We start from the raw sequence: 27,644 nt of genomic DNA, 5'->3' as shown, positions 1-27,644 counted from the left end.
TGCGTGCACCTCCATGGAAACAGAAGCTCTGATGGTTTTCAGATGTGTTTTATTACGACATCATCCCGGGAGAGAAAAATTACAACATTTGTTTCGAATAAGTAAATATTAAAGCCCATCCTGTCTGGAAGGAGTTTTGCCATTTTAAAAGTAATTGGACTCACCATTCTATTTAGAAACATAATGTAATTTTTTAGTGGAGAAACATTCGTGGCCGTTTCCGCCTTTATAGCCTCGATTGTCTCAGACAGTTCACCGTGAGGTCAGACCCTTCAGTTTGTGTAAAATGGTAAAGTTAATGAGAGTAAAATATAAAAGTATGACTTACTTCAAAGGAGTGTTTGGAGAAAGCCAAATCTCTAAAAATATATGACAGCAAAATTAGATTACATTAGATTATATTAGATTATATTAGATTAGATGCACTTTATGGATCTCACATCAGGGAAATTCATGTGTTATAATAGTGCCACGCAATGAACAGTGGCACAATAAAACAATCAATACTGGTATAAAAATAAGAGGAAAACAAAAAAAGACTAAAATATTTAAAAGGAAACTATAAACTATGTGCAATATATACAGAGAGTTATTTGCATTATTTACAGAAAAAGATGTATTATAATACAAAACCCAAAGGTTTAGGTTTGCAGAGTTGTACCTCAGCAAACCATGCGAAACAAAATTACATTGAAATTCAAATGCAGCATCTGAAAATAAACACCCATTATTCAGGGTGGTGGGGGGGTCATGGTTTGGGCTTCTTTTGGCATGAAAAAGCAACTATGTTAACCATGAATGCTTCTGTGAAGCGTGGGAGAGACCATTATTTTACAGCTTACTCAAACTGCATCATTTAAAATGACAAAGATCCAGAGCCGAGCTGCAAAAAGACGGCCTGTTTTTACCCAGAGAAAGTTCGCCTGATTTCTTGCTCCATCTCTTGATTGAGATGCTTTCGTGGGCTTAGTATTTTACACAATGCTTCCTTCCTTTGGCTATGGTTTATGTCATAAAAAAAAGTCTCCAAAATGTTCTGTAGCTATGTGCCCGACTGAATTTGTCTGACTTAAAATGTTGGTAAGAATCCAAAGACTTTGAAAATATTTTTTTCTTCTGGTTTGTGAACATTGGAACTAAAGGAAAACAATGTATGGACATTGCCCGATGACCAATATTTCTGCTATTTTTTGCCCAGTACTGTATACAGGTGTGTTACCTGATGCAACTGTCGTCTGTAAATCAAATCAAATTAAAGGTATAAAAAAAACAAAAAAAAAAACAAGGACATCTCTGGTCTTGATGGGATTGTGACGGGAAACCCATTTAAAAGTCTGAGGGAGATTCACAAGCAAAGACTTCGGCTCTTGAGCCAAAGAGCCGCCACATCCAGGATATCAGGACTCCTGATATGTGCAGTTATATTCAATAAATTAGAATATTATTGAAAAACGTATTCATTCTAGTAATTTAGTTCACTAAGAAAAACACATTGCACAAATACTGATGTTTTCAAGCCTTTATTTCTGTTATAGACAGGACAAATAACCTTGTGCACACACCTTTTTATACCTAAGGACAATTTCAAGAGACCAATGAACCCAACAGTCATACTTTTGGGCTTTGGGAGGAAGGAACCCAAACATGCACAGGTAGAGCACTTCATGCTTCCTTCTGATGACAAACTTTTTGGAGCAGCTGATCATATTTTCCTGCAGGACTTGACACCTGCCCATACTGAAAGTGCCAACACCTGGTTTAATGACCATGGTGTCACTGTATGTGGCCTAAACCCCATAGAGAACTTTTATAGGTATTTTTCTAATAGTGTAGTTTTTCATTAGCTGTAATCATCACAACAAATAGAAATCAATGCCTGAAATATAGCACTTCGCATGGAAAGGACACCCATTACGAATTAACTATTTTCTTCTTAATCACTGATCAGTAATAATCAATTTTAGCGCGATTTACCCTATAGAGATTTTTGGTTTGTTGTTATTTACAAATACATTTTATTGTATGCCTAAATGCATTGTGTTATCCGATAGAATTGTATATATATATATATATATATATATATATATATATATATATATATATATATATATATATATATATATATATATATATTATTTTTTTTTTTTTTTTTTTATCGTATGCGGTATTCCTGATTTGAAATCCAGGACTCCCGTTGGATGGAGAGCAATGTGAAATTGTGAGCTTGTTCACTTGTCTGTTCGAAGATTGGCCAGCAGATGGCAGCATTGAGCCGCAGAAAGGATCGGATGCTTGGCCCTCAGCTCGCAGGGGCAGCTGCAGCGAGCCAGAGGTGGAGAGAACTTTAACCAAGTCTGAGTCAGTCAGTAATACTGGCCAATCAACTAATATGTGCACATAAAGGTAGTATTACCGAATGTTTTATTATCACTGCTAATTCATATGTTTCTTAATGTGGTCAGGAGATGAAAACGTCCTCAACAACGTGAATCTATGAGAACTTATTCTTACTGCGAAAGTGTCACCGGCCGCATATGTAACTAATTTATAATTTAAATACAAACATTCAGCCTTTTCTTTATTAAGAGAAAAATCCACATAATAGTCTGATCTAAGTTATGAAAGGATCAACTCGAAGTAGTGCGGATTCCAACACCTTTTATTCCAATATTTTAATATTAGTATTATTGTCAGTTTAAGAACTAACAGTTTGTAATAAATGTTTGTTTTTTGTTTGTTTTTTAATAAAGACCTTACATATTTTCCCTCGTGCAGTTTTATTGCTCTCTGTGTGTTTTTCGGGTCATTTTGGCTTTTGCAGCAAAATATTTTCATATTTTCAATTTAATTTATTGATCATTTTTCACCATTATTTGAAATATTCCATGAGCCTGAATGAGTCAAGCAACTTTCATGCCTTGACTTTATGCTTGTGCAGCGGAGCAGTTCTCCGCGGACTGGCCTGCAGTTAAGAGCAAACCAGCTCCCCAGAAAGTTGCCCTGTTGTCTTTCAGAGCGTCCCTGGAAACCTTTGGTTCGCTTGGCACAATGTACCCGCTTTGTGAACTTGCCATGCCCCACACCCCGCTCCTCTCTCCTCCTCTTCTATCTGCAGTGCATTTCTGTGCGCAAATGCCTGCGCTCTGAAAGCAGACAAAGAAAAGAACAATCTTTGGAGCCCACCCTGGTCTGCAGCTACATGGACCTTCAAACCTGGCACCGTCTCAGAGAAGAGTGTGCCAACCCAAAATAGGCTCCGGGTCAGTGCAGAGCGACTTCTCCGCATCCATATTGCGCAGGAAAGAAAAGCGCGGTCATCGGGGCGCACAGGTGGGTGCGCTCTCCAAACGCCCTCTCCAAAACAGTGCCAGACGAGGCATCCTGGACACAAGTGGACCAAGAACGACCAGCTGCGAAAGAACCCAATCGGCGTTTGATTTGAGGAAAGACGGGAAGAAAAAAAAAATGGATTTGCATGCACGGTAGTCTCATGAAGAGAGGAGGGGACATGGGCGGGGCCGAGGCGCCTCTCGTTTCCCCTCCACGCTTAGCGGGGCAGCAGGGCTGGAAATACCTCCCGGGAGCACAGTCGCCAGTCCAGCACGGAGACCCGCCTGGCCAAAAGAACGCGCCTCACACTTACCAGGATTGTCAAAAATTCCTGAAAAATATACCTGCTATTTATGGCATGTGGCTTGTAACTTTACTCCTGCTGTACTCTCTCCAAGAAGGTAAGGGGAAAAAAATTTTTAGAATAATATTTTTGGTATATTCCCTCACTCTAGTCTGAGATGGGCTTTTTGGTATTTAAGTTGAGTGAATGAATGAAAAGTTGCTTGTGGAAACCGCTAATTTCAGATTCCGCCTGCTCTGCCCCTCAAGCTCCGGCTGAAAATCCAGCCCTGATTTGATCTGATTGAAATGTATCATTAAAAATCAAATTGCCTGAAACTGTTGCAGCTGAGCGAACTGAGGTTTAAAGTGGTATGATTTCTCTGATGCTTGGTGAGATTTTATTTTTTTATTTTTATCTTTTTTTGCAGCGCACCTTGGTGCCGCTCAGATGCTGCTGATAGCACGGATTGTTTTCGCATTACCAACTCCAGTTATGAATATGTAAAATGGCTGAATGGGGAGAATGAGGCGCAAACAGAGGGGGAGTGAGACAGAAATAAAAACAAGCGCTTATAATCAGCTCATTCACGATTATTATTATTTTTTTAAAAGCAGTTGTCATTTATGTCCACTCTACTCCAAAAGTTTCCAGGTGGACCTTTGTGATTTATTGATTTTTATATATGTATGTCTAGGTGCTTCCATCTTGTAGCTTTTGCTAATTGCAGCTGTTTGGATGGACTGATTAGGGGGAGAAGCGCTGGTTGCTACAGAGACGCTCTTATTTTTAGGATGAGATTTTTTTTTTCCTTCCCCTGTGATGACAAATTGTTATAATTTGATGGTAAATAAAAAAGGGGCCCCCTTTTCTTCCACCACAGGCTTATTAGTGTAATAGGTCTACACCCACATAAAGGCCATAATTGGAGCATTCAGATTTGTCCTTCTTACTTAATTCATCGTGCCCCTTTTGAAAAAAAAAAAAAAAAAAAAAACGTCCTCTGATTTTTCTGCCCGCAAATGCGAAATGCTCCTTCGAATTATTTCATTTGTGTCCCTTGTTCACGATGCAACACATCCCCGACCCGTATTGTAAAGTTGATCTTTGTGCTTTTGCAGTGCATTAAAATAATCCCGAGCAAATCTGCGTCGAAAAATAACAGAAATTCAACGCTCCCACATGAGGGTGTATTTATAGGCCTTTGTGTACATCCTGTCTGTCTGCAACCATTTTCATGTGATTTTGTCCTTATTAGCTGAAGTCTTGAGAACGAGGAAATAAGTAAAAAAAAAAAAAATAATCTAAAAACCTGGAGTACTGGGAGCAGAAATGTGGCCATTTTAGCGCATAAAGGCCCTAAAGGTCCACGTAGGCACCAGGTTCATTTGTATCCGACAGGATTTTAGTTTTATGTGAAGAAATATTAGTGAGAAAATGTTTTCTTTATATATATCATTTTTTTCTTGTTAAATTGTTTTTATTATTATTTATACCATTTATTAAATGTGATTTGAGAGCCTGGCAGACGGCTCAATGGAATCACATTAAAATACGCAAATTTATTTCACCAAATGAGAAACTCCAGGGGCGTGGGTGCAGATTAGAGACTTGCCCGGTCATGTTCCTCGCTAATAGCGCACCTGGACCCCGCGGACGTGTCCGCGCGCGTGTGCCAGCCAGCGCGGCGCGTGCCCGAGAGGCGTGCGACGGGGACGCCCCTTTTTAATGGTTCTGCTGGTACATGCTGGGTACTTTTTCATGAGACCCAAACATCTCTGGATGTTTGTTGTTTTTTTTTCTCGCTGAAACGGACGAAAAATAAATAAAAAATGATTTGGGCCCTAAAGAAAAAAAGGTGGAAAGAGTGAGTTGCAAAGTAACTAACGGATCTTAAAAAGGATCCCGTTATAAGAGCTAAATTCATTCTTGTTTTTGAAAAGAGGATGCAATGGTTTTCTCCTGTGATTTTTAAGATTTACATTGCAATTAGTGATTGATTGGAAATGAGTAAAATTAGGTTCTTATTCTAATAATGAGGCCTAATGTCAATCAAATCATCAACTGAATGAAAATGTTTAATTATTTATGACACAATTGTTATGTATAACCTTGTGTTTTTGAATTAGAGGTGTTTAATGAGAAGTCTGACAGCAGCAAGGGGGGGTCAGTCCCCTTTTTGACACTACTCACCTCCCTTCATCTCCTTGCCCAATTCCCTTTCCTTCCTTTGCCAGTCTGCAAAATAAAATTTGCAAACTGGGCTGACAGGCTGCGTGGTGCTTGTCCATGCCTCCTTTCCAACCTGCCATTACTTAATTTTACACTTCAGGATAGAAAACGGCAATCTGGGTGAAGGCCACAAAGACAAATGGATCCGATTGAGTTAGTTTTGCTCTATGACCTTTACCTGAAATCGATTTGTTTAATTAAAATGTATATATTTATTCTGAAGTAAGCCTATACTAAAATATATATAGAATGAAAGTACTTTACAATTATAATTCATTTTAATAATTTGCTTTTAACTCTCACATTTTCATTTACTAACTCACTAAGAACATATAGGTGCTGTCAAAAGTTGTTCATAAAATCCCCAATGGGACAGCTCAGCGTTTCCCCAATTTGGCCAAATCTATCACAAATCCAGATATTCTATCATGACCACCAGTAAAATAAAACAACAAAACAACATCCATGCCCGAGACATCAAAAGTGAATGTGCAAAATTTTCTCCAGCAAGAACTCTGTGTATCAACACAGCGTTGCTAAATTGAGCCAGACCTCCTCCGAATTTCATTGGACGCCAGCGCGGCACATTTTTTTCCGAAGGAGGGAGTGTTCGGCAAATGTCAAATCTCTGAAGCAAGTATTTTTTTTTTATTTTTTTTTGGATCTCCTTCTATCTCCATCTCTCTCTCCATCTCTCCCTCCCTCCCTCCCTCCCTCCCTCGCTCAGTTGCTTCCTCTCGCAATAACTCCCCTCCCTCTCTTTCCCTCATCACTAGGCAGAATTAAAGGCTGGGGGGAGGGGCAGTTTATGCAGACTGTGCTGGGACTTGTGATCTACAGATTTGATATTCACATTAAGAGAGAAACTGGCTGCTTTGAAGTGAGGGGGGAGCAGATCCCTGGGGACTGCTGAAGTAGCACACTTTTTTTTTTACTGACACAGCACGGTCCTGGGTGGAGGGGGGGGGGGGGATTGGGGGGCTAGGGGGGCTAGGGGAACAGATTGCCAGGGATAAGGGTGGGGAACAGCAAAACCCCTCCATTGATTAGATCCAACTTCAGCAACCCTCCTCCCTACTCTTCCACCCACCGACCACCTACTCATGCCAGACCCCCAAGGATTGTCTATACGTTTGCACCTATCTAGACCCCCCCCCCTCCAATTGCTCAGTGATATTCAATTCACACCCCTTCTCTCATTGTATCTTGTCCCAGAAATCCCCGTGCAATTTTATGTTTCCTCACATAGTTGCCACCCAAATCAAAACACAACTTTCTGCTCCGAAAAAACACCCGACAGATGAGTGACGGCGGGACGGCACGCCAAGACGAGAGAAAGAGTAGACCTACCCCTCAAAATGAGGCGGTTTCTAAAATAGTTAGAGCCAAAGGGGGAAGAACAGAGAGATTTTCTGACAGTTCATCCGGCTATTCTACATGCGAAACGCGGGGCTGCAAAAGTTGAATCCTAGTTTTGAGCTTTAGCGACTACACCTATTTCTTTTGAAAAGAACCCCAAAATGTGCTGGAAATAATTTCCAGGTTTAAAATTTGTGAGAGCAGACACAGGAAGCGTGAAGATGTGTTTTGTCTTCAGTTGGGTACAGGGGCATGTGGAATTGTACAAAAAAAAAAAAAAATCTGTGAATTTGAATCATTTGGGGGGGGGTTGGAGTCACCCCCCCCCCCCCAACACAATACAACTGTGAACGTCAAGTGTGTGTGTGTGTGTGTGTGTGCATGCACACTTGTGCGCATTCACATCCTGGAGAGGCGTAGATCAGCTGCATTATGCATGATGAAACCTTGCATAGGTTATGACTTCTGCTTCTCCGGCATACATATTCATGCATGGCTCACTGGCAGGGCGTGTAAAATAGTTCCTGCGACTCTGACAGCCTAAGCTGCAGCTCCAGTGGTGCCATCAGCGCCTCCAACACCTTCCTGTAACGGCTGGTTTTCTCTCTGGAGCTGTGTCTGAACGAGGCTGATGAAGCCTCCTGGGTGCAGAGGAACGGCAACAACACCTCCACGAACACCGTGCAGCACCGTCAATACGGCTACCTGGGTATCGACTGTCCACCTGCTGCAAGGGTTGGGCAACAACAATTTTTAGCTTTTGTTACGTTACAAAGATAACAAATCATCATAAATAATCTGAAATTGACTTACTGTTTTTTTATTCTGTTTGTCAGTAGATGATACTTTTCGGGGGGAGAAAACCCCCAAATTCTCTCTTTACAATTTTAAAGCTCTTCTTCACTTGTGTAACATTAGATTTTAGACATGCCTTCTGGTTGCGGAAAATTAGACTTGTGAGGACCTCGTTAATGGATCCAGTAAAATAAAAATTCAGCTGGTAGTTGAAAAAAAAAAATACAACATTTAGATGTCTCTAAATACGCTGACTAAGTTGAATATGGACTTTGATGTAGAACAACTTATAGTCAGGTGGTCATTTCTTGAGAGAAATATTTTGGTGTAATTGTTACACTATATGTTGATGATCTTTTCCTAATCTTAAACAAATTCTTTGAAAGTTGGAAAACAGTAATGAAACAACAAGCAAAGGTCCCAGGAATTTGCACATGAAATGTAGAAAATATGAAAAAAATTTTGCACTTTGAAACAAAACATTTGGACTAAAATGCCCCTTTTTTAAAGTCATGCTGCTAGCTTCTAACTTGACCCTCGCCAGACGGATTTCGTTTCGCTGAGGTCCTCATGGCCTCAACACATCCATCTGGTATCACAGCCATTGGGAGGGATTTCAATACAACATAAAATGGAAGAGCCAATCAGGATAGCTTTCGTAGATGTGACGTATCAGAGAAGCGACTGTTTTGATTCAGAAAACAATGGCAGCTCGTAGTGAGGAAACAAGCGGTAACATTTATGCTATTTCATCAGTGTTGTCCAATCTACCGAATATTACGTATTTAAAAGAACACCAGAGAATGGCTTTGAAGGCTTTTGTTAGTGGAAACAATGTTTTTGCCCTTTTCCCGACTGGGTTTAGCAAGATGGTAAATGGCTTGTACTTGTATAGCGCTTTAACTAGTCCAGCGACCCCAAAGCGCTTTACAATACAATCAGACATTCACACCCTGATGGTGGTGAGCTATGTTAGTAGCCACAGCTGCCCTGGGGCAGACTGACAGAAGCGAGGCTGCCATACATCGGCGCAATCGGGCCCTCTGACCACCGCCAGCAGGCAATTCGGGTGAAGTTTCTTGCCCAAGAACACAACGACTGAGGTAGTCAGAGCGGGACATCGAACCGGCAACCCACCAATTGCAGGACGACCTCCCTCTCTGCTAACCTGACTCTAGCCATATGGATGTCGCTCCGCCTAGCTCCACTCACATCCATCTGGGACCTCTCCAATAGAGAGTGATTTCTTCAACCAATTTTATTGTCTAGCCAATCAGGACGCAGGGCTGGAGTTTCATAGATGTGACGTAGTGGAGGAGCGACTGTGAGACTGTTTTGATTCAGACAATGGCAGCTAGCATCGAGGAAGCAAGCGTTAACATTGATGCTGCTATTTTTATCCGTGTTGTCCAATCTACCTAATATTGTTTCATTAAAAGAACATCAGAGAACAGCTCTGAAGGCTTTTGTTGGTGGAAACAATGTTTTCGCCCTTCTCCCGACCGGATTTGGCAAGTTTTGTTTTCCAGGGCGCGTCCGCGGCAGAGCGGTTAGCACAGACCATGTTAGGAGGCCTTTAGTCCTCGACGCGGTCGGCCCGGAATGGACTCCAACCCGATCCAATCATATGCAAGGATTTTTGATAAGGCCCAGCCTTCAATAAAGGCAATTCCTATGGAGAGGTCCCAGATGGATGTAGGTGGAGCTAGGCGGAGCGACATACATATGGCTAGAGTCAGGTTACGTTTTCATTCTTACCTGTCAAAGATAAAACTAGTAGATCTGGTTTGTACCGTGAATTGGTTGGTAGTTCTTCAAAGTTCAAGTAAACACTATCAGGATGAACCCTTGATGTATATTGTTTTATTCGAAAATGAATATATCATTTGTTGTGTTTCCTTTTTATGGTTAATGTGTGACTAGGCCCCTTTAAGCATAGTAAAACAGCCTTTTAGCTGATTTCAACTTTAGCATTGTAAGTGACAGTCACAGTATTCTTACGGGTCTCTCAGATCATATGTATCTTGTTTCTAACTTCTCCATCGTGCTTTGATTGTTTTTTTTTTTTCATTTACTTAAATTGAGTCCACAAATACTGCAAAATCAAATTATTTTAAAGTGATGTGGTGTTGGCCAGCTGACTCTATATCACTCTTTCTCATGTTCATTAAAAAACTGTTCAGTTGTTCACGAACTAGCTAAACATGATTCAATTTGCTCTAAGTAAATGTAAAATCGTCAGTTAAAATGAAAATAATAATTATGATAATAGAAAATGTAGCAGTGATAAACTATGATAAAAACAGTTGAATCTTTTCATCTAAATATTGTACTCGGTAATATACTTTTTTATCTCAAATATTTCGGTGCCTTATGTGTGCTGTGTATCAGATGTATTTTTTCAGTCAGGTTTGTCGATATTTAGGTTCTCAATGTGGTTTGAAGCATAAATCCATGAGTGCAAGGGACTGAAGCGCTTAGGAGAACCAGTAATTGGAGATCCAATGAACGCAGTTGTCACCAGAGAAACTTATCAGGTTTATAACAGAGGTGTTAATGTTGGCTCAGCAGAAAATGAACGGCAATTCCTCTGTCTACTATTACCATCCCTCAAACATTCATCTGGTAGCTATCTAAACAGACTTGTAGCAGATTAATCTGGGTCTAAATAAAATATGATTAGTTGTTTTTCTTTTTGCCATTACAAGGTTTTTGAGAAAGAAATATGTTTTTGGACATTTGAACATACAATTATACATTTATAAGGTACAGACAGAAATAGTTAGTTTGCTAGATGTGTGTAAATTTAGATTAAATTAGGTATAATTTAGGACATTATGCTTTTAACAGTATAGGTTTATATTATACTGCTTTATTTTGCTCCATAATTCATCAAAAATATTGTTTTATGTGTAAAAAAAAAAGTTTACTTTGACTGTTTCTATGCACTAACCTCAAGTTTTGAAATGCTTGTGTTTTATACCTCACTGTCAGTTGATTCTACAGTGTGCAGGTTTATATAATGGACTTTTTTTTAAACTATAATTGGCTCCATTAAACAGTAGATGTAATTCAGTATGTGGTTATTGTACTTAAAGGTCTGAATATGTTTGTTATAGTTTTCCAAATATTGTCAAATAACTTACACTTTATGCTGATACTGCTTTGGCTTGAACCTTCACATGAATAAGCCTGTGTGGTCGCAGTACTGAAAAATATTTTGTTTGTAATGTTGTATTGAACCAACGGATCATCCGATAGCATTGGTGCATAGCCATGAATCTGGATGAAAGTACTTTCTAAACAAACTATTTAAAGCTAAAGAACATGCAATTTATGAATCAGAAGCGCTTCAATGAAGTTGCTCTTTCTTTAAATGAATTTCCTTATTTGTTTAACAGGATAGCCTTTAAACCTCATTAAAAAAAAAACATGTAAAGTGTTAATGTTCCTGTGTTTCTCTGTCACTGGTGCCATGGCTATGTTTTCTTTCCTTGGCAATGCAAGCTATGATACTGGTTGGCACAGGTGGTCGGTAATGTTTGATCTGCTGGTTTTAAATGGAGTGGAAACAAGTGCAGCACTGAGCCTTTAAACACACCTGGTCGGGTGGCTTTGTGATGCTATCTGTAGGCAGTTTGCCTCCAGATACTATTAATCTGCCCTCTATCTCCAAAACAGTGGCCATTTTTTTTGTAAAAAACAAATAAAAAGCATTTCACTCTTTTCTAATACTTTCAAGGTTATGATTGGCAGTCATTCTGGACGTGGTAAATTCAAATACGTGGGTTAAAAACCCAACTGGACCTCAGTTATCGTGGTTCAAAAAACGTTTCATCCCCTTAAACGATGGCCTTTTTTCAATTCAAAGCTAAGGAGGGAGAAGTTCCAAACTTTTAAGCGTCAGGGATGTGCAGTTCTGCATTTCTAGATTCACATGCAAATTGACCTCCACTATGTTTGGAGAGATGTTTGATGGGACGCCATAAGGCTTAATTCTAAACTGTACGTTTTTTTTAAAGCCAAAATCTGAGATCTCCTCCTCTGTTTAGAGATAGTTTTTCTCTTATTATGTAAGTTACTTTCTTCATCCTTAAAATATGAACTTTTTGGTCCCTTGAAAAGGGTGTCCTTTATCCTTGAGGTGTAGATGCACAGCTGAGTCTTGTCCTGAGGAGAGCCCCAGGAAAGCCAGGTCTTCAGAAATGACGATTTGGTGCCTATCTCCAGCGGTCATTGGGCAGGAGGTGGGGTACAGCCTGGGGAGGTCGGCGGTCAAACACAGGGCAGCACAGAGACACACAGGATGTGTGCATATATGCATACACACACGCTTATAACAATTTGGACAGCCCACTTAACCTAACAGTCATGTTTTTGACTGTGGGAGGAAGCCAGGGAGAAACATGCATGCACAGGGAGAACATGCAACCTCCATGCAGAAAGACCCTGGGCCAGGATTTGAACCCAGGACCTCCTTGATGCAAGGCAATAATGCTAGCTTTATCCCAATGTTATGAAACAGTAATATTAAGAACATGCATACAAAATAGGGTAAATTACAGAAACTCATTATTAGACATGCTGTTGTTTACAATGCTCTGACAATCAATTGTGTTGTAAGGATGGTTTAATGTTTATTTGCCACTTCTTTAGATGTTGACACAATATTAAGAAGGCAAGCGGTTATAGTTTGTTGATCTCCACGGGTTTTTATTTTGCAGTTGTCACATGTGGTCTGTTCTGGAATTGGTATTATGTTGCTCCAGAAATTATATTGAAAAATGGAATCGCTTGAGTCCCTTTATAGTATGGATTAAGGCCAGCTTTAAAGCATAAACAATAGTATGTTTTAGCGTTAAACAGCAGTCCCTAATATGGAATAGCAAAAGCTAGGACTGACTAGGAAAGTATTCAAGTTAGAAGAATTCAATTAGATAAGAATAGCAAATGAAGTCTGAAAATATACCCCAAAATACAGGAGAAAAACTTCAGGTCTCCTGGATTTTTGTGTTATTCAGCGCCAGTTTTCAGGCATGAGGTAAACCTTTTGGGATGTTGTCTTGTAGCTTGTATTACACACGAAACAAGAAGGACAGAATGTCCAAGAATGAAAATAATAAGCTGTTGCTCTGCGACCTTTTTCAAAAAAGAAGAGAGCAATATGAAAGGACAAATATCAGCTAGATCAGTGTCATATAAATTATGTTTTTCCTCCGATTATCAAGCTAAAACCCTCATTAATTGCTAAAAGCATGCAATGCAGGGAGTTTTTGTTGCTTTGTTTTCATTGCAATGGACGTCATGATTTTGTCTCCTGTCTGCAACACAGTAATGCAGTGAAGTGTCAGAAAATTTATTAGCGATGCGCCAATCAAGAGTTTTGTGGCTGATTTCCTATCTCTAGCTAAAAATGATTAATATTGGTTGCAGGGAAGACATCGTCACACTGTGTGTGTGAAGGAAAGCAGTCACTGTAAAACATGGTTTTTGTGACTGTAAAACAAAGATAAATGATTGTGGCATCATCATTTTAAATGGGTTTTGGATCTCCCATTAGCAATTAGCATGGGTGTCAATACCATAATAGTAGTTTCTGTGTGCATGGTATTCCCTAGAATGTAGATAATTGTAGGACTGGGCAATATGGCTTAAATATAAAATCTCAGATTTTATCATTCCAAATCTGATCAATCAATTTTATTCCCCTCCATTTTTCACAAAAATAATTAAAGAAATTATTTAAAAAACTTTCTTTTATTTCAAAGATTTCGTCTGGTAGCTGACCTGAATTTAAAGTGTAACTAAATGCAAGCTATAAAACATGCTTGTTAAAACAAGATGGCGGCCCTGCGGTTGCAAACAAAGAAAGTATTACAAAATGTTTGCTGCTAGTGGTATTACACAATGAGCTAAGAACAGGCTTCACTTCGCTCGTGCAACCTCAAACTAACTTAAAAAAATAAGTAATTCAATATATTAAAGTGTCTCATATTATGATAAAAAAGTTCCCTCTTTACAATATTTTGACAGTATATATTTCTAAACATACATTCAGCATTGCATGCTATTCTCTTCATGGACGCCCAACGAGTGCATTGTCTAAATAAAATCCCAATTTTCCAGAAATTGAATCATAATTAATTGTGAATTTGAATTAATCGATGAAATCGATCAAACGCCCAGCCCTAGATTATACCTTTAAAGATTGACAACATTTTTTAACACAGCACATGTGACAGCTAGAGACAGAAAGCTCCAGAATATAAAATGACAGACCTACATCATACTCTGTCCAGGTTGCTGTTATGAGCTTAAAGTCTTGCTCTTTCTTGCTCCTTTGCAGACTAAATAATTCTCACACACTTCATGCAAAATAGTTTCCCCTTGATTAGCTTTTTACATCTCTGACTTCAACAACCGTCTGATGCTGAAAATAGGAATAATAACCGTTACCTCCCTGCTGGGTGTTGCTGTTTGAGCAACTTTTCGGGGTTTACATATGGTGAGTTATGGGTTCACTGATAAAAAAAAAAAAAAAAAAAAACATTGGAGTCTTTAGTTTCCAACTGGCTGGTCATCAGTCATTGCTGGTCAAGACTGACCAATCCCTATGTGCATATCTAATATTTATGTATCACTTTATTATTCTTGTTTTAATAACAAATGGCTCCTGCTACCCGTAAAGCTATAACCTGTACATTACAATATAAAAATGCCGTTTATCTTTTATTTTTTGACACAGTGAAGAGTATTTTTTAACAAAAGTTTTTTTTTTATTTCTTTATTTATTTTGTGCGTGTGACCAACAATACCAGCCTACCCCTACGACCTTTGTTACTTGCAAAGGGCAAGGGATCCTCCTATCGAAATTATGTTAATTTTATCCATTTGCAAGTATTTAATAAGTCATAATTTAGTTTAATTAGAGTATAATTACTTTTAATATTAGCTGTCTCTGATATTGGAGACATGGGAAATGAAATGATTGGATCTCTCATTCTTGTGAGAACCTTTCAGCTAGTTTCCAGTTGCATTCATGGATGTAGCACCTGAGTTTGTTGAATTATAATAGATTTCAAAGCAGCTCTAGAAACCATATGTGTATTCATTATCCATCAAGTCACTCAACATACATGTGTTGGTAATATAATTCGAACATCATGAAAATGTTGATTTTTTTTTTCTTCAGTATTTCCATTCAAATAGTTAAACCAGTATAATATATTAATTCATTACACACAAACTGATGATATTTCAATTGTTCATTTCTTTTGATGATTATAACTGACAACTAATGAAAACCTCAAATTCAGTGTCTCAGACAAGTAAAATATTACTTAAGACGAACACAAAAAAGGATTTCTTGAAAAGTTGGCCAACTGAAAAGTATGAGCATGAAAACTGTGAGAATGTCCAGCACTAAATACCTAAATACCACTAACATCTCCTTTTCCTTCGATTACTGCAGCAATGCAGCGTGGCATGGAGTCCATCAGACTGTGGCACTGCTCAGGTGTTAGGACAGCCCAGGTTGCTCTGATTGTAGTCTTCAGTTCTTCTGCATTGTTAGGTCTGGTGTATCACATCTTCCCCATAATCCCATAGATTCTCTATGGAGTTAAGGTCAGGTAGGTTTGCTGACCAGTTAAGAACAGGGATACCATGGTCCTTAAACCAGGTACTGGTAGCTTTGGCACTGTGTGCAGGTGCAAAGTCCTGTTGGAAAATGAAATGTGCATCTCCATAAAGTTGGTCAGCAGCAGGGAGCATGAAGAGGTCTAAAACTTCCTGGTAGATGGACACGTTGACCTTGGACCTCAGAAAACACAGAGGACCAACACCAGCAGATGACATGGCTCCACAGACCATCAGTGACTGTGGAAACTTTCCACTGGACCTCCAGCAACGTGGATTCTGTGCCTCTCCTCTCTTCCTCTAGACTCTGGGACCTTGATTTCCAAAATTAAATGCGTAATTTAATTTGATCAGAGAACAAAACTTTGGACCACTCAGCAGCATCCAGTCCTTTTTGTCTTCAGCCGAGGAGAGACGTTTCTGTCTCTTGTTCCAGAGCGGTTGACTCCAGCAATGAGACGGCTGAAACCATGTCCTGCAGACGTCTGTCTGGTGGTTCTGGAAGCTCTGACTCCAGCTGCAGTCCACTCTTTGTGAATCTCTCCACACATTTTTAATGGGTTTTGTTTCACAATCCTCTCCAGGGTGCGGTCATCCCTGTAGCCTGTACACTTTTTTTCTACCACATATTTTCCTTCCCTTCGCCTTTCTATTAATGTGCTTGGACACAGAGCTCTGTGAACAGCCAGCCTCTTTAGCAATCACCTTCTGTGTCTTGCCCTCCTTGTCCAAGGTGTCAATGGTCGTCTTTTGGACAACTGTCAAGTCAGCAGTCTTCCCCATGATTGTGTCGCCTACAGATCTAGACTGAGAGACCATTTAAAGGCCTTTGAAGGCGTTTTGAGTTAATTAGCTGATTAGAGTGTGACACCAGATGTCTTCAATATAGGACCTTTTCACAATATTCTAATTTTCTGAGATACTGAATTAGTTTTTTTATTAGTTGTCAGGTATAATCATCAAAATTAAAATGAATAAACACTTGAAATATATCAGTCTGTGTGTAATGAATTAATATAACCTACAAGTTTTTACATTTGAATGGAATTACTGAAAAAAAATCTAACTTGTTCATGATATTCTAATTATATGACCAGCCCCTGTATACGCTACAATATTTTGCACAGTAGATATTAAAAGACATACGTTCTTTGAAGGCTTTTTTGACACAGACCAATAAATGGAATTTGCCACACACGTTTTTGACGTGCAACCGTGATGACTATCAGGTAGATCCACTTTCCTTTATATAGCCTACCAACACTAGACGGCTTGTGTTGGTAGGATGGTCTTTGGTAGATGCTCCTTTTGTACCCAGTTTTGACACCCTCACTCAATCTTCTGATTTTGACTTTTACTTAAACTCACTTTGATTCAGTTTATTTATATAGCACTGACACCTGAGTGTTGTCTCTTTTCACTTCACCAAAGAAACAGCCGGTGTGTGTGTGTTCAAGAACGTAGTCATTTCATTCCAATCATACACAAAGATGTGAAGTCAGTAGTGTAAACGCCAATGTAATCCCAGCTATTAAACACCAAAATCAAATTGAGTTCGTTAATCCGGTAGGTAAAATGTTTTCTTTCTAAGGACACGCAGCTGATTGCATCAAGTTGTTTTCGACTTTGCAGCAATCCCTCATATTGAGCATGAATGTAGCGACAGTGGAGAATAGAGCTCCACTCGAACCGGATGAAACCTCCATTAGAGCGTGGCTCAGATAGAGATTGACTTGTGCCGCATCAATGCAGTTCTCTTTCTGTTTGCCTTTTACTAAAAACTGTTTGAAGTTTAATCAAAGTTGAGTTTGTTTTTTTTGGGATGTTGTACTTGTAAAAAAGCAGATTAATTAAATAAAAAAATATATAATACGAGAAACTCTTTCGGAAAGTGGGGTTGCTAGATGACAAAATCTCGAGATGGTACTGCTGTCATATTAAAGAGAAAAAAGTGTGCCCCTAAAGAAGGATCTGAATTGTAACATGGATAAAAGTTTAACTAAATTCTATTTTTGGTTGAAGAGGATCTACGCCAAAGCCAAAACGTCATCAAGGGGACATTTTGCTAACAATTTGGATTAACAGACAAACAGTTTACAGTGTTTTTAGGTTGTAACGTAGTTTACTATGGCGGCCACAGTTATTAGGAAGAGTTGTTGTGTTATTGTTTTAAATCCAGACAGAGCTAGAGTGTCAGAGCGTCCATTAAAAAGCCACTTTGGCTCCTCCCTTTACGGCTGAGAAAAGAATGCATGTGAAGGTTTTCATCCATTTTCATGTGTGTATTTGTGTTCCAGTAAGTGTGTGTGTGTGTGTTTTCCGTGGTTTTGACACAGCTTTGACATGGTTTTGAGTGGCGGGAGTTCTTTCAGATCCACTTCAGTCCCAGTGCTCCCCAGCCCTCCAAATGCCCATGCCTCCAGGCCATATAATCTACTGTATGAGAGGTTTCTTTCGCTGTCCGCGATCCCCTCCCCCCCAAGCTGATAGGGTGACCCCTCACTTCCCTACTTTGCTGCTGTCCCCCCATTGGGAGATTATAGATATTGCAATCTTTAATATGGGCTTTATGCTCAGGGGCCATTATCAGTAATCTGCGGAGGGGAGGGAGTCTGACCTGGTTTTTGGAGCCCACCGCTGGACTGCCAGACATATTTTCATATACCATCTGTAACATGTTGCCTAGATCCATCAATCTCTGACCAGGGATCCTCCTTTATTTTAAACAAAGCTATAATTATTAACCCAGTGGTATAGATTAGATCACTGCTTTTATCTCCGATTTTGATCATTTGAGTTCAGCAGCAATATATTGAAATTGCTGATAATTTAGAACAATAGATTCTCTTGGTAGGGTGGACTATCATATATTGAGATATTTTTGCATTAACTTAAGGAAGGAAAGAAGGAAAGACTATAATGCTGTCATTACATCTGCTCAGATTTAAGATGTTTTACCTTGATTAATATAAGATATGTGCAAATTGTATATTTAAATTTTTTTAAAATATATTTTAAAACTTATGTGGACGACATTAATTTACTATCTTGACAGAATCCACAAATCTTTGTGAAATTGCTAATCTAACAGCTTGTTTTCCCTTTATCAAACATAATATCCAGTGTTGTATTGTAATGTCTTTAAACAAACTAAGAATAAAAAACTTTCCGGTTAATGAAGTGTGGATTTCCACAGCAGGATTATTTTTTTTAAAGCACACAGTAGAAGGCAAAATCAAATTCTGCTGTGCGTGTATTTGTGTTATTGACATAAAAGGAGGCAGACACATCAGATAGCATTTGTACACAGAAGACAAGTAAAGATCCTCAAAGCAAGAATTTGATCAGAAATGTGATTAAAAGGGGGAAACGTGTCACAAAACACTACAAATCAGAGAAATCTGAAACAATGCCGATCCCTTGCCTTGCGCATCGTGTGATGTCAGCAGAGGCACGTCAGTAGGGAAGCTTGTTTTGAAAGGGTAGCCTTCATCTTGAATAAATAACATTTGATTGTGAAAGAAAAAAAAATGGATCATGAAATGTTTTATGGTCTCTTGTAACACCTGAAGTACGTTTTGATTTTATAGAAAACTGTCTGGCAGCTTTAAATTCTGGTTGGCCTAAAATTTCAATAGATTTTTAATAATTTATTGATAACAATCTTGACTGGTCCCCAGAGACATCGTCTAGGTTTGACAGGAGTCTGAGAATAATATTTAATTCTAGGCTCGAGTCAAACATGTTTCTGGTCTTGGTGGGGTCAAAAATCAGCCTTCAGTGTGTTTGGTCAAAAAAAATATAAAAAAACGCAGAAGTTCCTGAGGTAGTATAAAGTAAATAGCACTTTAACCCAAAGCCTCATGGATAACGCCCCTAGAAACATCTCTGACTTATCAACCTTCTGTGTGCCCTCCTGACCACTGAGATCCTTGGCTTGAACCTCAATAACTATCTCCTGGTCAACCTTTGTTATAATGAGAGATAAAAGGCTTTTTTTCCACTCAAAGCCCACCCCCAGTTCATCGAACTCCCTGCCCACTGAACTCCAGCGCACTAAATCTCTAACTGCCTTCAAATCTCTTTATAAAACCTTCCTCTCTGTTAGAGCCTTTGGCAATGTCTAAGATATTTATCACAAGCGCTATTATTCTCCTTTTGTGAGTCAAACCAGCTCACCTTCACCTTCCTCTCTATCGCATACTGTACCACAGGAAGAAATTCATGGAAAATACTATGATCAATAATAATATTAACGATAATGGTAATAATAATAGCAACACCTTAGAGTCTTGGATTGAATTTGGATGGAAAGAGTAAGTGATACGTGTTACTTTTTGTTAAAAACTTGAACAAAGTATTTTTTTTGAAGGATTTTTGTGTCAAATAGAGAAGTGGTAAAATTATTTAGCAAAGCGGCGATGTAGCTTTTATAAGAAAAAAATATATATTTTTTTCTTCTTTTTCTTTTTTTTTTACCACCAGTAGATTTAGGGATATATAGTATTTCAATATTTTTTTTCAGTCAACACGATCAGCGCCTGTTTGTGCAAACATTTTGATGTAAATGGGGGCGGGGTGGGGGGGTTATATTATGCAGGTGGTAGCTAAACTTTACATCTTCTAGCTTCTTTGACAACATGTTAAAAAAAAATCTGTCCTTAAATGTAAAATGTATTTGGGGGAGGAGGGGGTGTCGAGCATTTGGTCAGTGGCTGTATATGAGGTGGCATGCAGTAAATCAGAGTCAGTTGTGGTTAAAATCCACATCTGTCCATCAGAAGTGCCCCCCCCCCCCCCCTTCTCTATGTACTCTTTTAATCTCACCCAAACTTGGTGCAACCCACCCCCCATTTTTCCTCTTTTAACTCTCCTTTTCTCGGCTGGAGGTGTGTGTGTTTAATCTAAGGGCCTATGAATAACATGGCTATGAGTGTGTATTTGTGTGTGTGTGTGTGTGTGTGTAAATATGTAAGGAGATTAAATAGACTTAAATCTCTGCGTCTGGCATAGAAATTCCAATCACATAACCTATCAGCGAGTTCCCTCCCTCCCCGTCTCTCTGTTTGTCTTTGTGTATGCGTGCATGGAGGTAACAGACTCCTCCTCCCACCCCCCCCACCCCCACCCCGTCCCATCCACCTAAACCATCACAGGCTTTAGCCCAAATCCCTGGCTTTTTGAGTCACATGACTGATGTTTGCAGCTGGGCATTTGACATACATTTGTTATGATTATTTTGCAACACATCTGAAGGACGTTCCCACCCGTTTCAACTTATTTCTGTCACGGCGACGTGGGCACGAGCTGTTTTGACATGTAGTAACCTTAAGTAAGTGAAGAACACAGTTTAATGGAATAAAAGGTGTGCATTTAAATGCAAATTTACAACATGGTCTAATTGCTTTCATTACTTTTTTTAATAATTCAAAACTAAAAAGCAACAGAAAGTTCTAAACCCTAACGCTAAGAAAATTAGGTATTCATCACGACAGTTACGTTAATGTTATATACAACCTTTGCTTATTGTTAATTTGATCTCAGTACAATGTAAACACAAAATTACTTCAAATTCAAATTCCAGTATTTGTGCTTTCAATGAATACAGTTTGAATGATTAGTCATTGGTACCAAAAAATAAAATACAGAAAGGCCACATATGCTTCATTTGGTTTGAAATGTAAAACAAAATAATGAAAAATTACAATTCACCCCACAGTACACAAGCTGGCCAGTTGTTTTTTGTTTGCTCATTTGAGCAACACAGCTAGAACTATGCAAAAATATAAAGTACGACAAAACTTGACAAAAGGATTTAATCCTCATACTGTGAAATACCGTAAAAGCTTAAAATCTTGGTATGCATAGATACTGGTAACTGACCCATGTCTGCTGCGATGCTTGCCTCTTTAAAGTACCTTATTGGTCCTGGAATTGATTCAGTCTGGGTTTTTTGGTGTTTGGATCGTACCCTGCATAAAACCCATGCTTAAACCTCGTGCTGCTAAGTAAGAATGTTTTTGTCTGTTTGCCTCTGCAGTACACAGTGAGGATGTGGGCTCTACCAGGCTGTACTTTGTAAATGCCTCCCTGCAGAGGGTAACCTACTCCAGCTCAGTGGGGGTGTCCCTGCCCTGTCCTGCAGGGGGCACCCCCAGCGCCATACTGCGCTGGTACCTGGCCACCGGCGACGACATCTACGACGTGCCCCACATTCGCCACGTGCACGCCAATGGCACCCTCCAGCTGTACCCGTTCTCGCCCTCCGCGTACAACAGCTACATCCACGACAACGACTACTTCTGCACCGCCGAGAACCAGGCGGGCAAGATCCGCAGCCCAAACATCCGCATCAAAGCTGGTGAGTAGCAGCGTCCGGCGGCGGTTTAAGCTGAAAATAGAGCAGGTTGGATTGACAGCTTCAAAAAAACAAAAAAAAAAAAAATAGAAGCCCAACCCACACTGAATCACCTGCCCTAAAATAGCCCTTGACCTGAACACAGATTGACCTAGAACACAGTCTGCAGAGAGAACATCTGCATCGCTCACCGCATCAGGCCCCGGCCTTCACTCGCCCCTGTTAGACAGAGCCAGTGATGAAACAGCGCGCTTTCCTCCTAACATCAGCCCTTCAGCTTCTCCATCTGCTGAATGAGGTGCAAAACACAAGTTCAGCTTCTTTGGAGTCCAGATCAAAGGAGATGGGCAGGAACTTCCAGTCACTTGGGAAAAGTTTAGAACAAAACATTTTAAAAGCAAATTGAAGATTTAATAATGTGTCTTATAATAGTTTTTTTTTAATCACCACATTATAATGACACGAAAATCACTGCCATTATAGCGCTTTAACATATTTTCAGTCAACTCTGTGGACTCTGTGGTTGCCAGGGTTCCCATGTTTGAAACAAATGAATGTGTTTTGAAATTAATCTTTATGGAATTGACTAGAGCTTCACAATATATTAAATTGCAGCTGTCCACAGTATCAGTGTGTAAACTTTCGCAATCACAAAGGCCTACATGGATGCAAGATTTGATAGAATATTTAATATACATTAAAACTCTGCTTGCAAATCCTATACCTTGCCATTTCGATGGACTGTCTTTGAATGCTATCTAATATTTAAGGAAGTTGCTAAAATGGTTGAAAAGTGAATGATTGTTTTTTTTTTCAGAACCTCCAAAAAAAAATGTAATGTTTTTTTTTTGGACCAAACAATGTCTGCCTTTCTAAAACCAAGATAATTAATGCCTGAAATAGCCATAATGACGACCTCCATAAGTGTTTAGAGATCAGTTATCAGGATTTTAAAGTTCATGGACAATAGTGGGGATATTGTAAAGATATGAATAAAAACAGAGTAGTGAGGTAAATGCGCGTTAATTACAAACTATACTCTCATCACAACATTTCTCAATAAGTTTGCAAGTGCATGTTTTTCTAATATTGAGCCACCTCAGAACGCACTTAGTCATATATTTATGAGACGCAAGCATATATATGTTTACAGATATTATTTTGATACACAGTTTAAAGCAGACTCCTTCATCATTCCCAGCAAACCTCACTGTTGCTTTTCTCATCTATCTAAGCAGCAAAGCCATTGGTAAATGCTCACCTATCTGAGCTACAATCAGAACCACTGCAAAAATATAACTAAAAATAAGTCAAATTATTTTGAAATGAGTGTGTTTGTACTTGATTTGAGCAGGTAAATAAGATGATTTGCCAATGGAATGAGTATTTTGACCCCTAAAATAAGATAATTAGATATTCTGCCCTCTAAATAAGATGATGGAGATGAGTTTTTCCTATTTTAAGTGCAAAGAATCTCATTCCAATAGACAAATATTCTTATTTACGTGCCCAAATCAAGGACAAATGCATTCATTTCAAGAAAATTTTACTTATTTTAAGTTTTGTTTTTGCAGTGTGTTCATAAGCGCTGCTTGGATACATCTGCAGCAGTGCAAAATTTCGAACGTACTGGATCTTACGAGCACATTTCACTAGGATAAAGGCCAGAAAAAATAAAGGAGGTAAATTATGACATGAATGTGTGAGGAATCCTGTAAAATATGACACCAGAGGAATTTGGGGTGTAAAATATTTAATAGAAAAATCCTCAAAAAGCAAGAGGCTGCTGAGGAGAGGGATATTGGTGAAAAAAATTACTAGCAGCAAATCATCAGAAATTAGTGTTCTGGTCTCTTATCTGATCATAAAAAATAATTTGAGCCTTCTCTATGTGCTTAGTTCACCAACCTTCTTTATTTCAGCTGGCAGGCACCTTAAATATAATACCACAGTATTAGTGGTTTTATGCAAAAATGTTAACAAAATAGCATCAAACCATTGCTTTAAAACGGAAAAGTAGCCATATATCCTACCGCTGCTAATATAATTGAACAAACCGGCTGTTAGAATTGTAATGCTATATGTAAAGGCTGGTTCACACGGCAGGATTTTAAAATAGTCGGCCGATATTCAAAGCCCGAGAGACGATAAAAAAATCCTAGATAAAACATGTTTGTTCGTACAGCGTGTGATGTCCGGTCAGACAGCAAGCACGACACACCGCACACCAACAGATTTTGATTAAGATCATTCAGATGTCAGAGGGAAATCTTGTGAATCCTCTCAAGATAAAACCTGAGTTCAGAGTTAATAAACACGAACGATGGGGGAGAATAATGCAGATAGTGTGTGGACTGATTTTAACGGAGAAAAAAAACATAACAAAAAGAAAAGCTGTTGGTTAAAGCGGAGACAACGCGACCGACTCTACGCTTGCTGTACTGTGAAATGGGGGCGAGTTTTTTTTTTGTTTTCTCTGGGAATCGCTCATCTCGCTTTCCGATTGGCTACACGTCTCATTCAACAAGCTGTCTGCTGGTTTGTCCTTGGAGGACACCACACATGGTAGGATATCGGGGGAAGACAATCCAACATGTTGAGGTCAGTTTGAGATCAGAGCGGTCCTGACGTTCTACTGAGCGGACCTGATCGCTCTTAACATACCACAAACGGCAGGATATTCTCTTAAGATTGTCTTAAGAGACATGGTGATAGTCGCCGCCTCTCAGAAGGCGGAGACCGGGGCGAAAATCAGGCTAAAAATCCTGCCGTGTGAACTGGCCTTAAGCCACATTTATTTTGTGATTTTGATAACCAGATTTGAGTAAACATATGGAATAAACATCTGTTATATTTAGTAGTGGTTTTTAACTCAACATCATTATTATGGCGAATTTTGCACCTTTTAGCCATTTCGCTTTTTATAACCTAAAACATCTAGAACAGCCAGACTGACTTACGCCCTGTGAAAGTCAGTCTGGTAAAGCTCCATTCCCTCCAGCCTAAAACAGACCGGACCAATCACAGCGCGGGAGACAGGACATTACGGTGCATCACTCTCAGCGTCAAAATTACCCATAATGCAGCAGCGCTTTTCTGTAACCATAACAGATACAGACGGATATGTTTGTTGCTTGGTGTCTTGGAAAATTGAGAAAGTATATGTGAGTACAACATTTATCTTACATTTAAATATTTTTAGGCAGAAGCGACAAAAATTGTTTACTGGAGAATTTGCTCGATGGCATCACATGTTTCACGGGCCACAAATTTAAAAAAAACAGAGCATGTCTCTTAGAGTTTTTTGCGTCACATCTGTAGTTATCTGATTGGTACTAACCTGTGGAAGCAGACCCTGTTAGTGCCGCCTTTGAAATTGAGCTCTACCAGCTCCTTACCAGACTGATACACAGCGTATACAGCATAAATCAGTCTGGCTGGCCAGGCGAGTCACATGTAGGGTCCCACCTTTTCTTTTAAAAGCAGTTTTACCTTAGTACCAATGATGATGGTACGCTTATAGTTTGTTTTTGTTTTGTTTTATGTTTTTTTGTATGCTTTTTTTGTACTAAATAATCCTAATTGAGTTGTCTTTTTTGTAAAAGAGAGACAATTGTAGAAGACTTCTTCTGCCAGGTGACCAGCAGTGCACAGCAACAAGTGGGGGAGGGATTCTTTTGCTTTCATCTTTTTAAAAAGACTTTTAGCCATGAAAATGGTACAATGGACATTTTTCGCAGTTTTAAAGTTGTATTTATAAAAAATTCACTGTATACCGAGGTAATCAGGCAACATTTTATTTTGGTACTTATCAAACTGTAACACAGAATACCAATAACTAATTCATGTTTTTAGTGTTTTGACCTTCAGGGGAAGAATTTTTCTTATGTAAAACGTACACAAAAAGTCCCATATAAAAGTTATATTTCCCAAAAATATTTTTTTCATAATCTAACTAAGAAAAAAATCTTAGCTTCCCTCTGAAATTCAGGTAGTTATTGTAGATAAATCGACAGATACATTTTATTGCAGACCCATGGTCTATAAGACCAGTCTATAAAAAGTACAGGCATAAAAGATAACAGAGCAGAAAGACATAAAAAGACCGGAGGCAGTGTTTCCTGGATGATTCACCACACCACACCTGAAAAAGGCTGTTCCTTATCCCCCTTACCAAAAGCTGCCAACCCTGTGGACACTGTCATGCCAGGCTGGTACAGCACATATTGATTAATTAAATAAACACCAGGGCAAAAAAAATCTTTCCCGTAGTGCATTAGAATAGATGATCAATCATCAAACATCAGCCAATACAGCAGGAGACTAATTTTGGAAATTTTGACCACTAGTTGCCTCTGTTTCTGTTACATTAGGTTTTTCTTCTCCACCCTCTGTCTGCTCTTTACATTTTCCATCTCTTGTTTCAGACTAAACACGCCTATGTAATTCTCTTTTATTAACAGATCAAATTTGTGTTTTTTATTGATTAAATAATGTTAAGCTGCTGTAATAAGCTATATTTCATCAGTACATTTGAGTTTTCTTTGGAATACAAGTAAAGAACCCAATTGACAGATACTTCAAACACACAATTGGATTACCTTTAAACCACATCCATTGTCCCGCTCTGTACACTGTTCCTCTCTTTCATTCAGGCCACTTTGGTCCCTCCCCCTTCCCTCCTGCCATCAACATCTGTTTTCATATTCTGCCTCCCAACACAGGCCTGAACTAATACTCATATTCATTCTAATACTAATACAAGAGCCAAGTGGGGGATTTGAGCCGGGACCCAGAGCTACATGGCAGCCGGTTTGCTGCTCTTCATTCCCACATGACCAGAAAGCCCAGCCTCAGGAGCTGAGGGGCGGATTAGCAGGAAGCAAACATCCTGTCGTCGGTGGCCTATGTCAGGCTTGGGCAGCGACTGTGATCAGGTCACGGTCGGACAGAATGTTGCTTTTTATTTTGTGCTTTGTTTGCCAACGAATGGTTATAGACAGGCCAAGTGCTTTACGGCATTAACACCTTAAACTCCATCAAAAAAAGGCCTGGTGAGTTGGAAAATGTCCATTTTAAAACAAGAACCCAACTGATCTGTGAAGTCTGACGTATCTATTTAAAGAAGATGTAAATTTCTGCGCATGGTTTCCCCTGTTGCAATCGGGAATGCATGCATACCATCTCCGTGTCTGTTACCAGGCAAGGGATTCCGAACCAGTCTCTTAGCAACCTTCAGATACGTCCCGGCTTTCATGTGATTTTGCTAATGAGCTCCTGCTCATTCAACAGAGTGTAAAATATTGCCCGAACCTGCATAAAACCAAAGCACCAAAAAAAAAAAAAAAAAAAAAAAAAAAATCCCATTGGTTTTTGAACCTCTGTGCATCGTATCCTTCTGAAGTTCTGTGCACACATGGTGTCGATGTAGAAAATGACTTCCTTGATTACGGTGATATGATTATGATGCTTTATGATACGATTACCGGCGGCCTGAGTCACGTATGGTGAAAGGAGAGATGAGACTCGGAAGTTTGGTTGTAATATTTCTGTGAAGCCGGATTCTGGCAAAAAAAAAATTATGAACATATCCGTTATTTCAATAACTCACACCATCCCATCATTAAATATTGATTATAGCCAATTAAT

General features: G+C 39.1%; 1 protein-coding gene across 3 annotated transcripts in view; it reads left to right on the top strand.

The window, feature by feature from the left end:
* The first annotated feature begins 3,146 nt into the window (after positions 1-3,146).
* LOC105929366 (Down syndrome cell adhesion molecule-like protein 1 homolog) overlaps positions 3,147-27,644 on the top strand; it is a 91,322-nt gene continuing 66,824 nt past the window's right edge. For 2 of the 3 annotated variants that reach the window (XM_012867104.3, XM_012867103.3), the window contains exons 1-2: positions 3,325-3,731; positions 21,678-21,998. In XM_012867104.3, coding sequence (XP_012722558.2) covers positions 3,476-3,731; positions 21,678-21,998 — 577 coding nt within the window. In that variant the 5' untranslated portion in view covers positions 3,325-3,475. Of the gene's footprint in view, positions 3,732-21,677; positions 21,999-27,644 lie in introns of all 3 variants that reach the window. The other variant, XM_036143281.1, reaches the window with a different exon arrangement.

This window comes from Fundulus heteroclitus, chromosome 11 (assembly GCF_011125445.2).
Source record: "Fundulus heteroclitus isolate FHET01 chromosome 11, MU-UCD_Fhet_4.1, whole genome shotgun sequence".
NCBI classification, from domain to species: Eukaryota; Metazoa; Chordata; class Actinopteri; order Cyprinodontiformes; family Fundulidae; genus Fundulus; species Fundulus heteroclitus.
This window is presented reverse-complemented; position numbering and strand designations above follow the sequence as displayed.